At 55.0% G+C, this 17883-nt stretch overlaps 1 protein-coding gene across 12 annotated transcripts in view; it reads right to left on the bottom strand.

Moving 5' to 3' along the window:
- CASZ1 (castor zinc finger 1) overlaps window positions 1–17883 on the bottom strand; it is a 284376-nt gene that overhangs the window by 90203 nt on the left and 176290 nt on the right. For 9 of the 12 annotated variants that reach the window (XM_027702933.1, XM_027702942.1, XM_027702938.1 and 6 more), the window contains one exon: window positions 15256–15341. Coding sequence is in view for 2 of the 12 variants with exons in the window: in XM_027702942.1 (XP_027558743.1) it covers window positions 15256–15259 (4 nt within the window). In the remaining 10 variants the exon portion in view is untranslated. The remainder of the gene's footprint in view (window positions 1–15255; window positions 15342–17883) is intronic. The other 3 variants (XM_027702935.1, XM_027702944.1, XM_027702945.1) reach the window with 1 other exon arrangement.

The following is a 17883-nucleotide window of genomic DNA, read 5'->3' as shown; positions in this document are numbered from 1 at the left end:
CTGGGAAGCAGCGCGGGGCTGCCCCGCACTCGGGGCCGCCCGCCGAGCCCGGCCCGGCCGCGGTGCCTCCGCAGCCATCGCGGGAGCGGCGAGCACGGAGCGGCCGGCGCGGGGCAAACCGCGAGGGGATGGGGATGGGGATGGAGGTGGGGATGGAGCGGGGCCGGACGAGCTGCAGCGGTGCCCCCGAGTCCGGGCACGGCAGGACCCGCGGGCAGGGGCAGGGCGGGCACCGCCGTCCCACGCGTGTCCGGGCTCGGCCGTGCGGTGCGGGGCCCGCACCGAGGGGAGCTGAAGCACTGGTGGCCGCCACCGGCGGGTGTCACAACCCTGGGCGCATCTTGCCCAATGCCCCGCAGGAAGCCCGCGCCGCTCCGCCGGGCCCACGGGAGGCTGGGGGGGCTCTTTTGCAGCGAATTTCCTCATTTTTTGTTGCTTTATTTTTCTAAGTAGCAAAGAATGCGAGGGAGGTTCTGAGAGGCGTGTTGGGTAAACAGAGATATAAGCCTCTTTCTTTAAAACAAACGAGCAGATTATTTACCTGATTAAATAGGTATTTTGAGCAGGTTGAAGGCTGTTTTTGTGAACACACCATATTTGGCTCCATGGATTTTGGCAGAGCTGGGCTCCTCACTGGGGCTGGGTAGCTGCCCATGGACTCACCAGCTCTTAAATCCTTTTTATAAGCAGAACTTAATGTGCTTCTCAAAGGAGGCCAGCATCATTACCCCACTGGGGATGGGGAAACTGAGGCACTAGCGAGGGAAGTGACTCGCCAGAAGTGGCTGGACAGGTTAGTCACAGGGCTGGAAGGAGCCCAGGTGTGTTTGGCTCTGTGCACCAGGATACACTGCACCCACAGAGTGTCCTGAGCCCAGAGACCCAACTGCAGCTCACTCATCACTTCAGCAGTGCTGCATTTGCATGGGCAAAAACACACGGGCAGCGCAGCCGGAGGGCAGGGAGAGGGAAGAGGAGAGGGGAGTCATTTGTGGAAACCACAAGTATTCCGGCTTCGCCTGGAAAAAATCTAAACAAAGTCTGCTAAAGCAGAGCCACCCAGAGACCCTCCGGGCCAGGAAGCAGGTGGGGACAGCAGTGTCAGGCAGGAGGCAAGTGTGCCCTGCCCGGGGCTGCCCAGCCAAGCAGTGCTCCGGAACAGAGCCCTGCACGGGACTCACTTTCCCACCTGGTGCAGTCAAGCTCCTGCTTTGAGATGGGCAAAACTTTATCAGCATCGCCCTGACTTCCCCACTGGTTTCTAACCACACCATCGGCTCCAACCAGCACTGTCACACAGTGCTGCCATTAAAATCCTGCCTGTCTGTGCTTCGCTGGCCCCAACACAGGCACGAGCCTGGCCAACAGCACCCACAATCCTTGGCACAGCCTGCCCTGGTCCCTACGCCAGTCAGACACTACAGCACCTGCCAGGGAATATTCCACCCGGGGAACTGATGGACAGCACCAGAAATGTTTGTGCTGGCTCTGTAGGAGCTCAGTTTGGGCCCAATGCTTCCTTCCAGGTGTGAGGTTGCTGGCAGGTCCTGTAAGTTCACTGCATTTCACATCACACAGATTTCTCCATTTTTTTCTCTCCTATGAACTTAATATTTATGCAGTGGAAGTTCTGGTCACTGCTCCTGTTCCCTGAGTGAGTGGCCCCAGCTGTATCTCCACCTCCTTACGAAGGGGAACACACACTCTAACATGGATGTGTCACTGCACATACACAGCCCCACAGACCCTCTAAACATACCTGTTCTTCTACGTGCACCGAGCTGAGCACGTTCACACATCAGTATCCAAATGTTCCCCACCCCTCCCATCCCTGCACGCACACGCAACATGCATATGCACTCCACAAAGAAAATGATACTCTGTGCTCACTGACATTCAAATACACACATATCCATACACCATGACACACATGAACCCACACACACAACCTAAACACACCTGGAGGATCCCCTCTGCAGACTTCCCACTGTCCCTCCCACTCCTCCTTGCAGGAACAACTTGCCAAGGTGTTTTTTCAGGTGAAGTCCACGCCCTGCAGCTGACGCAACGGCAAGGCCTGATTTCCTATCTCAGCGATCTCCAGTCACAGGATCAGGTTTTATTTCCCCATCCTCCCTCCTTTGCCTCTTACCCAAGAAAAGTTGGTTCTTTCCTCTCTCAGGGGCTCTGGAGCTTTCTGCTCCCTTGGGGACCCCTGTGCCCCCCATGAGAGCAGCATCTCCCCTCCTTCCCCTATCCCTCCAGGGTATGGACACACTTGAGGGAAGCCTGCCTCTGACTGTGCCCCCCTGTACCCCAGGAGCACTTGAGGGAAGGCAGCACCCCTCACCCTGCTCTGAACTGTGCTGCTGTGCCTCAGCAAGAACCACCCCAGCCACGGCTGCCCTTTCGTGGCAGGTGAAGCGATCTCTCCTTGTCCCTTCACACCCTCCCAGGGGCATCAGGAGCTCTCAGTAATTAATGTTTGCCAGGTGCTCAGAGATCCTCAGATGAAAAGTGCAATGGGAGGGGGAAGGATGATTAATTTATTATTATTATTACAGTTTAATGCTTTCCCCGCAGACAGTGTGCCAGGGCTAAGCAGGGAGTGAGTCACGCTGATATGTGGGACATCCCCCTTTTTGTGTCTCTTCTACCTTTGTTTCTTATGCTTAGCCCATTTTCTTGGCAGTTTCTCCCTCCTTAGCTGGAGCTGACCCCGGGGCCTGGGGCCGTGCTCTGGATTCATGTGGGCTCAGGGCGCTGGCTCCCAGATTGCAGGTTGGAGATCTGGCAGCGCTGTGCTCCTCCTCCTGCTCCTGCTTGGGGAGTCTATTAGGCAAATGCTCTTGCCCTATTTCTGTAATTTTGTTTGATTTCTGTTTCGTCAAGGGAGGCGCCCAGAGGCCTCGGGGCCTGGGCGGCAGGAGCAGACAATCCGTGCTTTCTTTCCCTTTCCTTCTCCTTCCCTCCTTCCTTCTCAATTCAGTTTCAATCACATTATTGGCACACGGTGCCCCAGAACACATTGCCAAAGCGGCTGTGCCGAGTCTCACTGTGCCGGGTGGGGCTCTGCTGGGATCACTCCCGCCAGTTGCCGTTCCTTGGCCTCGCTCAAACAGTTTGACACCAGCTCCCCACCATGTGGCTGCCGCTTTTTCAGACGCTCCACAGCTTCCAGCACCTGCTGGAAGCCAAATACTGCTCATCTCTTGACCACTGCCCAGAGGGAATGACTGTAGCGGGAGCAGACCATACAGCACTGAACGTACACGGCATGTCCTCGTGCTCCACAGGGGCCCAGAAGACTTGGGGGGAAGGAGTGGCAGGGGTTTGAATGCGCTAACAATTAGTTACAATTTACTACAGCGATTAAAAGTGCAGCCTGGGGATTTCAGGGCGAGGAGGCAAGGGCAGAGTGCTACCCAGGCATCGCGTCCAACAGGGAAGGTACCTGGCACTCAAAGGCAGGCACTCTGCCTGCAAACCCAGCAAGTGCCACCCTGAGCCAGCCCAAAGCTGCCCCCACAAAGCCTCCGAGCCCCAGCTTGGCACACTGGGATGAACTCCAGAGGCACCAGGAAACCGCTGCCCAGTGACAGGTCACAGACTGGGCAAGACCCATTGCTGTAAAACACGGGCAAGCACAAAACAAAACAGTGATTTCTGTCAAGAGGAGCTGCAAACCAGCTTGTGTTCCTGCACAGACACGCTTGGATGCAAACGAAAACGTGAGCACTTGCCATGTACACACACACACAGAGTCACATGTAAGTGCACAAACGTGACTGCCCTGTGTATGGTCCTGGCACACCAGAGTGACACCCACCTGGGCACCCAGGACAGGGCAGGATTGTCACGGATGGTTTGGCAGTGACTGTCCTGCTCTGGACACATGTGGAAGGCCTGATGCCATGGAGATGCAAAGGGGCTCTGGGTAGAGAGGAGCTGCTACCCTAGTTACTCCACAGGGCAATGACTTGCCCCTCAGCAACTGTGTCCTGCTGTGGGCTGAGGACACTGGCACACAGGGCTCTCAACACACAGCCCAGCAAGCAACAGAGATGGGACAGGCAGAGAGACAAGCTGGATTTTACAGGATTCTGAAGCTGTCTGAGGAGTAGGGCTGGTCTCCATAAATTCACTCTGGATTTGACCTGGCTTGGGCAGGAGCAAAAGGAGAAAGGAGGGAAGGCAAAGGGAGCAAAGAGTCTGCTCTGCTCCACCTGCCCCATCACAGGCAGAGGCCGTGTCAGCCCTGCTCCCATGGGGTCACTGAGATGGGTACAGAGCAGGGTTGGGGACTGTCCCTGATGGAGCAGGTGAGACAGACATTCATTAGAAGTGACAGCAGGGAAGTGAGGGGAGATGATGGAGAAGGTAAGAAACGGGCAGCAGATCCCAGGCTGCACACAGCGGGGACCGACTGCCATTCCTCCTCTGGGATGTGCCAGCAGGATCCCCACCGCGGCACCGGGAGGGCAGGCGAGGCGTCCCGTGCTGCGGCACCCGCGTGTCCGCCGGGGCTGGCCCTGCCTGTGCAGCGGGGCTGGCTGAGCACCGCCGCTTCCACCCGGGGAATGTGGCAGCACGCACCGAAGGGGCTCTGAGCCGAGCCCATTGCCGCGTTGGCACAGCCCCGGCAGGGCTCCGGCACAGCCCCGGCACAGCTCTGGCACAGCCCCGCGAGCCGGGCCGATGGCACACGGACACACCGTGCAGAGCCAGCTCACAGCCCGTCGCAAGCGCGGCCGCGGCCCCCCGGGAGCCCTGGCAGGGGCCGGAGGGTGCGGGGAGCAGCGGCGGGTGGTAAGTGTGAGGCAGACGCAGCGATTGCATTACTGAAGGAGCCCGGGCTGGCAGTGCCGAGCTATCGTCCCTGTAATCCTGTTAGCCAGCAATCTCCATTCCGAAAGAGCTTCATTTCTTTGTGAATATTTGTAAACTAGATATCTAATGGAAAATTATAGGAAAATTATAGTGAAATTCATGACGAAGAAATCCGATTAGCCCTAATTCAATTATGCCATCTTAGCCCACACAGCACATTTCCCATTTTTTTCCCATAAATACCAATGCCAGGGGTCCGGGTAATCAAATAAAATTGAAAATCATCTTCCCATTAAATTCAATTAGCTGCAATTTCTAAAGCCTATCAGAGATTTTAATTACTAAATTATAAAATTCTCCAATGCTAAATTGAAACTAAAAAAATTGCACATCCTTGTATTTCAGAAGAAAAAAACCCAGCAGAAACCTTGAAAAATACCCTTCTCCTCCCATCAGCACCCACGTGAGCACGGGTCTGGGCAGGCTTCACCAGAGAAATGAGTGTGGAGGGACATGAGCCAGGCCTAGGGAGGAAGGTGGCTACCTCTGAGGGAAAGAGCTCGGACATTAGCTGAGATTAAAACCTAAGATCCGGCTCTATTTACAACTCGGTTGGGTTGGAAGAGGGAAGGGGAGAGGCTGGCAATCTCAGCAGTGCCTCTGCTCCCATTTCCCACACGAGCTCCCGGGTTCCAGCCGGTTCTCCGCGCCCCCGCGCTGCTCTGCCAGGCACTGGTGACAGGGCACGGAGCTCCCGCAGCCGGGAAACAGCCGAGACTCTCTAGGAGCTGAAACGAGTTTTGCCTGCAAATGGGCTCGGTGAGGCAGTCCCTCGAGTCTCCATGTGCCAAAGCCGGGGCAGGAGAGCTGGTGATGCCCAGAGGGAAGCAGGAGGGCAGATGCTGGCTTTGTGCTTCTGATAAAGCTCCTTGAATAATAGCCATGCAAGCCCGGTCCTGACACTGAATTAAGGGAAGCTGGAGCCCTCAGCAAACTGATTTAGCTTGAAGCACTACTTCAGCGAACACGTGGGATGTTCCAGAGGAGGGGGACGTAATCACCCTTCCCTGATAGCAAAGGGAACTCTCGAGTTCACAGAGGCACCAGGCAGGCAAGCCCATCCCTAAACTGTTCTTTATTCAACAACCAAGCCAAGCAGGCGAACGGGGAACCAACAAAGCCTGTGCCTACAGATGCTCTCTTCCAGCCCTGCTTCTCCGGGGACCAGCGTGGCACAGGGACGTGGCGAGGGGCAATTAACTGTGCGAACAAGCAGAGGGAGGGGAAGTGAAGCTCAGCTCTCCAGTCACAATACCTGACCCTCCATGAGGCAGCGAGAGAGGATTTTCCAACCCTGCCTTTATGCCAGAGAGCACTTCTGCGTGGTACCTTGAAGGGTTTATTCATGCACTAACATAAACGTGGCCAGTTTCTAACGCATCTCCCAGCTCTAAACAGGAGCTCAGGTTGCCCCGAACTAGGCCGATACTCGGTTTAATTTACTGGGCGCCCGAAAGTTGCCAGCAGGGAGTTGCCCGCAAACAGAACAACAACAAAAAAGTTAATGATCTGGGCTTTTTCTTTAATAAATAGGCAAACTGGCTGAGCCGGATTGTTGGCTGGGATTCGTCTCCCCTTTATCACCCTGGAGCTTCTGTGACACATTCTCCAAATCATCAGCATTTTGCAATTTGAGGTCGTTACCAAATACTATTTTTTTGCCAAGGAAGGGAGAAAAATAAATTAATAATTAAGAAGCCCAAGCAGGGAGAGGCTGTGGGTTGGATGGCGCTGCCACCTCCGCGGGGATTGCTCAGGCACCTGGCACCCGCCCAGCGCGCACCTCGGTCGCCGGCTCACCCTGGAATGTGGCGCTGGCACCCAAGTGCTACTTGATTTTACTATGAATTAATCAAAGTCTCTTCTGCAAACGTCTAACGCTAAATCACCACTGGCTGAGCTTCAAATGCAATTCCCCCGTTCCAGGGATTCGGCGCAAGGAGATTACCAGCTCCAGGTGAAAAGCTGAAGGGGGTTTCCTCTCTGCACATCTCCTGGTTCTCCAAGGCATCAGCCTCTCCCAGCTGGAAGGAGAATAGATTTCCTGCAACTCTTCTCCCGCTCACAGCAGGTAACTGCACAGACATTCAAGATACGCTGGGATAAATCCGCCTGTGCTGCCTGGCTGGAGTGTACTTACACCAAGGGGGAATTTGATGTGACTGTGAGCCAGCACAGGGCTGGGTGTGCCTGTGCCCCCACGATCCCAGAGCTGTGGAGGCACCTCCACACCTGAGGGTGCGCGGGGCTGTGCCCTGTGTGGGTCTGGCTGCGTGCACGGCCTCGTGGCCACGCGTGTGCGCGGGGCTGTGCGGTCACACGTGGCTGCCGCAGCCGGGGCTACACAGACGTTCTCTGCGGGCGTTCCTGCCCTGTCACTGTGTGCATGTCTCATTTGTCTCCGAACCTGCCGTCCCGAGCACCCTCCCCGTTCCTGGCCAGCCCCCAGAAGACGGGTTGCCACGGCTGATGCTCTGTGTGGCATCAGCACACGTCCTCACACCACTCGGCAGACACGGCCCTGCCCTGAGCCATGGGCGAGCTCTACTCCCCTCTCCACACTTTGCCTGTCTCAGAGCCCTCTCGTATTTTCAGTGCTCACCAGACCGTGAATTCACCTTCATACCAGTTACAGGGTTATTTAGCTTCTCCTGACGCTGATAACCACCAAACTTTCACTGGCAGCTCAGCCTTCCCCTGGGAGACACACAGCAGTGCTCTCTCCCGTGCCCACAGTGCCCCCACCCACACACACACACTAGGAGCAGGGGGACAGGTCCCCAAGCAGGACACAGTGCCTGGGGACACTGCTCACCCGCCAGCCACAGTCTCTTATCCCCACCCACATCTACACTGTGAGAAAGAGCAACAGAGCAGAAGAGTTAAAAACCGGATGGAAAGAATGAAATAGAGAAGAGGGGGAGAGAGAGAGAAGAGGAAAAGGATGATAAAGCAAAACCAGTACAACCAGAGAAGGAAAAACCCCCAAGACAGCAGAGAAAGGAGCAGGGAGGGAGGCAGGAAGAGTGCAGGGATATACTGTGGGGTTTTGCCCCTGTACACCCCACAAAGCAACACTCCCCATCATTTGACATTAACATACTCTACAGCTCTCCCTGAAATCTTAGGAATCAACTAGACAGCCCTTGTGCAGCAGCTGGACTAGCTGTGCGTGGGCTGGGGCACTGCTGAGGAGAAATGAGGATGATGAGCCTGTATGGGAAACATGGGACTCCCCCCAGGGTGCCCAAAGGCCGTGGGAGTGCAGAAAGCCCCAAATGGGAGGGTGAAACCTCCGTGCAGAGCCACGCACAAGGAAGGTCAGCAGCCTGTCCCTCCTACTGATCCCCTGTCATGAGGAAACCCTCTCTGCTCTCCTTTGCTGGCCCAGAGCCACCTCTACCACTCTCCCTCCCACTGGCTCGGAGCCATGATTGCCTGTTCCCCCTGCTGCAGACCTGTAAGGCACCTTTTTGCCAGCTTTCCCCTCCCCTGCCACAGCCCCTGTCTCTTGGCATCATGTCTTTGGCCCAGGGCCTTGCTGCTCACCCCTGGCCACGTGGGCTTTGCTCCCTGGTCTCCTGGGCTTTCCCATTCTGACTGAACAATTCCCAGCTGAAGCAAGTGCTGCAGCGACATTTCACTCTGCAACCAAGCATGTGCTGACAGCGAGTGGCATCCCCAGGAGCTCCTGCCTGGCCCCCAGGGCTGTGCAGGGCCAGACTCTGCTGACGAGGTGCACAAGTCACTGCACAGCTTGTGGGGCCTCTTCCCACCCTGGCTCTGCCCCGAGCTGTCTGCAGCCAGTCACCTGTCCCACTGCGGCCATCCCCATCCCCTGTCCTGCACAGCCCCATGGAGCAGCTTGGCCCCTTATCCCAGGAGACAAAATCCAAAAATCCCCCCTCCTTTGGTCCAGGGATTTCACCTCTTCTGGTGCCAACAGGGAGCTCAAAGTGGGCACTTTGTTATCTTACCACAGCTGTGGAATAGGGACAAACTCAAACATGACTCCTGTCCTCTATCAAGTGTGCAACAGTACATTCTCACAAGCACAGGCTGTGCACAGGCACATTATATGGAACAGCATGGATCTGGGAAGGGGGCAGGTAGGGGCACAGAGCTGCTCTTGGACCTGAGGCAGTTGTAGCTGACCCTACCTAACACCAGAGACTGCAATACAGACAGAACTGGTGTGACTTTTGGGGTTGTCCTGGGCAGGGCCAGGAGTTGGGTTTGATGATCCTTGTGGGTCCCTTCCAACTCAGGATATTCTATGATTCTATGACACTATGAACTGCAAGAGCCCAAAGGGACGAGAACAGGGTGGACCAAAGCAGTAGCTCAGGCACAAATTCATCACAGCCAAAGACTTTCGTCACAAGTTCATCACAGCCAGACACTTCCCCCTGTCCTCCAGCTTCCTTGGGATGGTTCCTACCGCTGCAACTTCTGTTGGATTCACGTGGCCACCCAGCACAGGCAGATCTGTGGAAAGACGGCAGAGACACCCCCGCAGCCTCACCTGCCCCGGGAGCACACCCCAGGCTCTGCTTTCCCCGTATCGCCACGGAAAAAAAGCTCTGTGCAAACAATAGATCAATAGAGCCCCCGCCTCTTCGGAAGGAAAACAAACACCCGGATCACCGCAAATTAGAGAATGTTTCGCTTCACTTCATCCAAACAGGCTGACAATTTTTTTGGGTTGTTGCCACGGCGACAGAATAACACAGCGTTCAGCCTGTTGCAGAACAATCAATTAAGTTAATGCCTCGGAGTGCCTGTTTACCCTTCCATTTAGGAGGTGCTGCTCTCGCTCACTTGCTTTCTCTCTTGCTTGTTTCAAATTTCTCATCCTTTGCTTCCTGCTCCTATTTCTTCTCTATTTAACCTAAAATAAAGTCCATCCCTTCAACTACCTTCTGGCTTCTGAGGAGACACTTTTTGGCATGATCACCTGGAATAGTTTTTTCCTCTCTCTGACTCCTGTCCTTTCTCCTTTCTTCCTGGAAAAACAAAGAGACTGGCGATTTACCTTTACCTTGCACGGTACAACCCTGTCCCCTCCTTCTGGTGTGCTCAGGAACTTGCAAAGTTTCTAAACATCCCCTGGGCAGAAGGAACACCTTCAAGAGGCAAAGTAACTCCGCTTTTAACAAGATGAGGTAACTTTGAGCTGAAGACCTATGAAGTGATCAGCAACCGGTGTTGCTGGTTTTCACACTGTGAGACACAACCGTAAATGAAGAACCATCTTGTGCTAAAAACTGTTTGAAAAGGAGAACTATAAAAGGACCTCACAAGGGTCTGTGTCTCATCCTGTGGTCCATGTCAAATGAAACTCCTAAATATGTGCTTAAATGACTTTGGCTTCAGTGAAACTCATCCCAGTGGTCAAAGTATTGTGCTGAACTGAGCCTGGGCACCACGGCCAGCAGATTATGGCAGATCCATCATCCCAGTCCTCTAAAATAAAGGATGCCAAAGCATCTCTTGGCTCTGCCCTGGCCACCAGCAGTTTGCCAGGCCTTTCACAGGCTGACATGCTCTTGCCACTGATCTTGTGGGTTTATTTCCTGCCTAGCTGGCAGCGTGAGCAGTGACACTTGGCTGTGTAGCTTCATTGCCTGTCTGCAGCCACGTTCCCATCCTTGCCCTGTGAGCAGTGATAACAGCCCTGGGTCTCCCCCAGCCCTCCTGCAAACTCTGCTGCACCAAAAGCACAGCTCTGACATCCTGGGGGGAAATGAGGTACCCAGGAGTGAAAGGATTTATCCAAGGCCAAGCCTGAGGTGTAATTCAGGGCTTCTATCTCCACATCTCTCTGCACCCTGGTGCTGTCTTCCTCATCAGCACAAAATTCCTATGCTTTTCTCTGAAACCCCAGGAAAGGTGTCTGCCTCCCTCACATCCTTATACACAGGAATTAAAGGGCAAGGCAGAGGCAAGCATGATGTGAAAACAGGGAGATTCCATGACACTGTCTTCTCATCCTGCCACCAGCAACAAGTGCCTAAATGTAAGGCACACATGAATTTAGCATTGAACAGATGGAACAAAACTGCAGGCAAACAGATAGAGAAGGGGGGTGCTCAGACACAAGGAAAAATTACAGTAATAGGGTCAAATACAACATCTCCCTGCTTCCTATGCTGGATCCTTTTCCAAGGATTCCACTCTCCCAAGCTAACACTGGAACCCTGCTCACAGGGAGCACCGAGGCTGCACAGGGGCTGCAGGACCCCCGTGCTGGCAGGTCCCACCAGTGCTCCCTCTCCCCCTCCCTACGAAGAAGTTGTCAGCAGAACCTGTTGGAGCAGGGGCTCGTTGACTGCTCCCTGTCCATTACAGCCCGGATTATAAGCATATTGCACAGTGCTCTCTGCACGGTGCTGGGGAAATCCAATACGCTGAAAGGTTAATGCAATCAATTAGGGTGACAAGGAAGTAGAGTAAAGCCTTCTGAGTAGATGAAAGGGAGAGAGAGATGGAGACAGGGAAAAGCAAAGAGAAGCAGGGGGGGAAGGAGCAAAGAGTGGGAGGAGGAGGAGGAGGAAGATGGTATACAAGGCTTGTGTTGCAGACCACAGGCCACTGGTGTGGCATGGACAGGGTTGTGTGATCCACAGAGACGAGGCAGGCCGTGGATCCCCAAGGCAGCAGGTGGGCCAGGACTCCCTGTTCTTGGCTCCTCCTGCCCTCTCCTGCAGAACCACAGCTACCCAGGCTGTCCTACCTCCAGCCTGCTCCCTGATGCTCTTCACTGGGGGACTGGCAACACTCCCTGTGCCCTTCCTGGCCAACTCCCACGAGGGATGGAAGCAACTGCTTGAGTTCAGAGTTGCTGTGCAAGGCAAAGGATCTCAGCAAGCCATGGGGGAGCATAACGGGAGGAGAAAGAGGGAACAGGAAGGACAGAGAGAACTTCCTCTGGCATCTCTGTGTAAACCTCCTAGCTAGACACTGGTCATCACCACCTGCCACGTGCCTGCACCTATCCCCTGGTGTCTTTTGGTCTGGCTCTGTGGGATCTCAACCCTGCCAGTCTTGGGAGCACCTGTAACAGAGGAGAGGTCCTTCTCTCTTACTCTTCCAGCCTCCTTCCACATGAGCCTGGGCTCTCCTGCAGGGCCAGAGGACAAACCCCAGCCATGCCCCAGCCACAGCAGGTTCACCTCTGCCTGCAGACAGTTTGATGAGGGTGCTGAGGCTCTCAGCCCACCAGCACAGCATGGAGATCCCAGTGCCGTAACGTGCATCCTGCTGCTCTGTCCAGCACGGCACAGGCCCTCCCTGGGGCATTCAGCTCAGGGGAGAGCCCTCTCCTTCCCCTCCAGCCCCATGAACCACTGCTGCCTGGCTGAGCTCCTGCTCTCTGACCCCGGGCAGTGCAGTACTTCATTAACCTGGGCTGACAGGTCAGTCAGCGCAGCCCCTTCCTACCACAGCTCCTGCCTGTGCACGGCTCGGCCGGGGAGAACGTGACACCGGCTCATTAGGACAAATTATTACTCTATAACCCCTGCCGCAATGTCCCTTAATATGCCTATTTAGCAAGAGACAAGTCCTGGTGGGCTCCTCGGCATTAAAACAACCTCACAAATCACCAGAGGCACAGGCACGGAGATCTCCGCTTCCGGGGGCAGCGGGGAGGGAGCTGTGCCCGGGTGGGTGCTGGAGGGGCACAGAGGCCAGGCTGTTCCCCTGCAGCAAGATGAAGCTCCTGGTGTTGCTGGGGGGATGTTCTGAGGCAGGGAGTTGCCATCTGGCTGTTGGCTCATCCTGCAGCCAAACACACCCAAGGCTTCAGTACAACGAGGTGATGTTCCCTCGTTGAGAGCCACTGAGGAAGTACTCTGGGATGCCCATTCAAACTGCTGGGCCTGCTTCCCTCTGTCTTATCCCTGCCTAACTCTGCCCTCAGGACTACCATCAGTGTCATGTTCCATGTGAGACCTACAAGATACAAAGGTTTCCCTGTGACATTCCCAAGTCAGTGCCTGGCTTCCCAAACCCACCCACAACCCTAACCCCACCTGCCAAGTCCTTCAGGTTAACCAGCAAAGCCAGAGAGCAAGTTTGGAAGCTGACATTGCTGGCAGGCTCCGTGTGCTGCCTCCCCACGTGAGGTCGTGTTAAATTTCGGGGGATAAGCCCATTGCACATGAGAGCAGTGGGCTCACACCTTGTGGGGAGGGCAGGGCTGTCATCTGTCTGGGGCTGATCCAGAGATTACAGAACCACTGCAGTTTTGGGCACAGTGAGTGAGATATCACAGGGGAAGACAGAAACATGGGCAGAGGACCGCTGCTACCAAACAGCAACAGGGAGCATGAGGAAATCAACCTCCTGACCGACCTTTGGGAGAGGGAAAAGGGAGAAATAAAACACTGATTCACGTAACAGAGAGAAGTGGCTGCAGTGCCAGGCAGGAGAGAGTGAGGAAGAAAAGTAATGGAAAGGAAATAAGAAAGTGTGAAAAGTGCGTGATGCCGGGCACAGAGGAGGGCAGGATGAGAGCACGGGGACGGAGAAATGAGGGACCTGGGAGAAAGAGAGAGAGAGGGAGGGCGGGAGGCAAAGGAGGAGAAAAGAGCAAGAATAGCCACGCAGCGAGGAGCACGCGGGCGAGGCAGAGCGCTGTAACCAGGGTTGTGAAGCATGAAAAGGGAAGAATCTGCCTGTTCCTTTCAGCGTTCGGAGCATGGCGCTCGGTGGTGACCTACACTGTGCCCGGCTGTGATCATGTTTTCAGGGCCACTGCCTGCCGATCCCAAACAATGATGGGGAGCCTTTGAAGTCAGAGAAAGAAGCCGCAATGTGAACTGGGGACTTTCTTTTTTTTTTTTTCTCTTCCCCTTTTTTTTTCCCCCCCCATTTTTTTAAGGGCCGGGGGAAGGAGGGAGGAAAAGGAAGGCCCGAAGTGGTGGGGGGAAGGTTGGGGGAGAGGTTGCAAGGACAAAACAGAGAGTTGCTCTCGGTGGGGTGCCCCGAAACGAGAGAGACAAAAAGAAAACAAACAGTTTATGAGTAGGGCACATGCTGCCTGTGTCTGCCTGCCCCGCGCTGCCGGCCCCCTGTGCTCCCAGGGAGGCTTCTGTTCCCCAGCAATGATGGATGGACGCACAGGGCCATTCAGCCCTGCCATGTTACAGCAGCGGTATTTACATAACACTGGCCTTCCACCGGTCACCTCTGACACTGCCCAGCCCGGCCTGGGGCCCCCTCCCGCCCCAGCCAGCCCGGGCCCCTCGCATGGCGCTGGGACTCAGCCCATGAGCTCCCTGGAACTGGGCGTCAGGGGTCCCCACTGCCGCAGGGATGCTCTGAGTGCAGGCACATCCCAGAGAGCGCTCCCAGCACCTCGGAGGGGATGTCCCATAGGGCAGAGCACTGCCCACCCTCCTCATGGCCACTCCTGCCCTCAGACCTGCCGAGGTGCCTGGGCAGGGAGAGGAGCAATGGGAGAGGCCAGCCGCGGCAGTGCTGCAGGAGGTACCGAGCAGGGACACAGGGAAGAGGGTGGGAACTCTCCAGGTGACACACGGGGAGCTCAGAGGTACTCCTGGGGCCATAAGGAAGAGCCAGAGAGAGCAGGAACTGCCTTGGCTTGGCAGGGACTTCTCAGTAACCATCATCTGAGGTGGCACAGGGAATCTCTGACCCAGCACATGGAAATGAGGCATTTAAGAGACACAATCACCTTTCATTCCCATGGGCTTTAGGCCTCTAACTCTTATCAGACAAAGATTAAGTGACCATCCAGCTCTAGGAGATCACAAAGCTGGATTTTTTTTGCAGTAAGACAGACCATGATGGTCTAGCTAAAGGGAAAACCCAGAAAAGTCAGGATTCTGCTGGAGACAGAGCTGCTTCCATCCTACCACCACGGTGCTGCAGTCTGAATAGATAAAACTGTGCCAGAGGAGGAGGAGAACAGGCACATCACCATCTAAATTATGTGAACTGAGCTCAGCAAAACTTCACAGTAGATGGAGACTGCATCCTATTCAGTGAAAGGACCTTATCCATCTCCCCCAGCCCACATGGATGAAGATGAAGCAGTACCCTCTCACCAGAACCCTTTCACGGTTTTTTATCTGTAAAGATAGAGGAAGGAGAGCAGATATCGAGGAAAACCCGCAGTGACAAAACCAGGTGCCAGCACAATTGGTGTACAAAGACAAAGACAGGATTAGGACACACACAGGCCATGTCTGCAATAGACCTTCTTCTGTTTCTATCTCTGTAGCTAACAGTGGTCCAACCCCAGAAGTTCTAGTGCAGACACAGCCACAGTGAGCAGGCCATAAGTGTGAGAGACACGCAGAGGAAAAGAGAACCCAGGAGGGCGTAGTGACATACCCATTGCAGTCTGAAGTCTCTCCTACCTTTCGGAGATTTCAAGGCCTGGTTTCTTGCCTCGTTTTTAGCTCTAAATTCACTTCATTCTGGAAGGGGAAGAGAAAGGATCCAGTTAACACACAGGGAACATCTGAGCAAGAGCCAAGGCACAGACAACTCACAACACCTGGGTGAGAACCCTGCTGCAAGCAGGGCCAGCCTGGGATATTCAGACTCCACAAGGGAACAAAACGCTTTCCTTGCTCCTGGCTGTACCACACAGTGCCATGCACCCCACCAGACACACCGTGCTCTGGCACTTCTCTGTGGAAGAGGCTCCCAAGGAGGCTTGGGAATAATTTCCCATAGAGAGAGCAGCTATTACTGGCCTGAATCCTGCTCTCCAGGTATCAGAGACAGATCTCCTGCTGGTCTGCACCACACTCTGCCCACACATCCAAGGCTGCCTTCTGCTCCATGTCAAATTTTTCCCTTCCCAATCTTCCCATTTCCTCTGCTGACCCCTCTTTCACAGAGGTTCACCCGTGTGCTAATGCTGAGGCCTCCCTTGCACACCAGTGGGGCACAAGATGATGGGGTGCAGGGCTGGGTCCCAGTGCACTGAACCCCTTTATCCACTCATCTGTGCATTTTCTACCCTGGAGAATCCAGAGAGTGAGGAGGAAAGAGAAAAGGGACAGGGGAAAAAAAAGTCACAGCAAAACACATGAAAAGTAAATTGAATTATTTAAAACCATATGTTCCAAAAATGTGACAGAGCATAAAAGCCGTGCCGTGAGACTTCAGGAGGGGGTTATCCTGCGCAGGAGGAGAGCCCGCAGGAGGGGGAGGATTGATCCACCGCCAGCCAGGGACCTCCCTCTCCCAGAGCCGGGAGGGGGCTGGCAGCACGGGGTGGCTCCATGCACAGTGGTGAGGGTGCTCGGGCTGTTCCTGCAGCCTCTGTTTTGCAGCCCTGCCAAAACAGCTCCCACAACTGCCCGGAGTGGCAGCGCAGTGACAAACTGCCCCGAGGTCACGCACAGCCAGCCCGGGGTTGAATCCAGCTTTCCACACGCTCCCTTCTCCAGATGCACCAGTGCGTACCAGGACCCAGCCCCTTGTAGGGACCCTGTTTAGCCCCTGGGAGGGCAGCAGTGAGAGGGACTGGGCTCAGGGGACGCTGTGCTGCCCCTGTGTCCGGGGTGCTGGCGCTCCGTGCGTGTGGCCGGGCTCCTCCCGTCACTCACACTCCAGCACTGCCAAAAATAGATGCCTGGTGTTGGCTGGGACCCAGAGTGGGAAGGAGCTGGTGAGATATCCCAGATGGATGGATGGATGGACACAGAGCGCAGGGAGCCCCTCGGGTGAGGAAGATGCATAACCAGCCTGGCTCCTTCCTTTCCCACTCAAATCCTGGTGCTAACGAGGCTGAGGGCACGGCTGGAGTAACAGCTCCCCCACTTGAGGTGCTTCTCCCACCCTGGCACCCTCGGTCCTTCTGGCTCTCTCATCCCTTCTCCCACCTTTTTCTTCCCTTTGTTCTCCCTTTCCTCCTTGCTCTTTCCACTGCTTTCTCTGTCACTCTGTCACGCTCTTTTTTCTCTCCCTCCCTTTTGTTCTCTCCCCCTTTCCCGAGTTCTCTGCCTGTAACTCTCTCTGCCTTCCTGCCTTCACTCCCTCGCCCCTGCTCACGGTCAGTTCTTGGGTTTGAGTTTTTAATTGTTTTTTTTTCTTACTCCTCTTCTTTCGGCCGCAGCTTATCAATGATGCAAGAGGAATAACGCCAATTTACTTAGAATGTGTAATCCCCAAATCAGATTGGGGGATTGTATGAGGCAATATGACCTTGCATATGTCTCCATTAAAGCCAGCCAGGCCTCCTCTTGTATTCTGTGTTCCCAGTACATATTTAGACAGATAACGCTAATTGTACTTGACATGTCCTCTTAAGGATGGACTCTTCCCTCCCCCAGCTCTGCTTCCCTGCCTGACAACGTGCCAGAGCCCAGCCCGCTCGCTGGCAGCGTGGCACGGCACGGCACCTGCGGGGCTGCCCGGCCGGGTGGGTGCCCGGCACGGCCCCTGTGTCCAGCCCCGCTCCGAAAATGCCGGATGGACGCCCTGGCACTGCCCGGCTCCGCGAGGGGAGGGGGCCGGAGAGGGCAAGGAGCAGGGGGAGCACTGCTGGGACATAGTTAATCTGAGATTACACACTGTTACTGTGTCAATCGTGGATTCTCCAGGAAAAAAGCCGTGAGACAAAGAGAGGAGACTTGCTCGCCATGACCAGCTTTGAAGGCTCCCTCCTTTCCAACCAAGGGTTTCCACCCTGCACCTCTCAGCTCCCACATAAGCTTTGGGTAAATATTTATATCTGGCTACTGGACACCAGCTCCAGCTTCTAGGGATCATCACTGGAAAATGATAAAATCCTAGAACTGCTTGGGTTGGAAGGAACCTTTAAAGGTCACGTAGTCCAACCCCCTGCCATGGGCAGGGACACCTTCCACTATCCCAGGTTGCTCCAAGCCCCATCCAACCTGGCCTTGGACACTTCCAGGGATGGGGCAGCCACAGCTTCTCTGGGCAACCTGTGCCAGGGCCTCACCACCTTCACTGTAACAATTTTCTTCCTTAAATCTAGGC

This window comes from Neopelma chrysocephalum, unplaced genomic scaffold, assembly GCF_003984885.1.
Source record: "Neopelma chrysocephalum unplaced genomic scaffold, ASM398488v2 Primary Assembly neopelma1_200, whole genome shotgun sequence".
Classification (NCBI taxonomy): Eukaryota; Metazoa; Chordata; class Aves; order Passeriformes; family Pipridae; genus Neopelma; species Neopelma chrysocephalum.
Note: the sequence above shows the minus strand (reverse complement) of the source record. Positions and strands in the feature narration are given on the sequence as shown.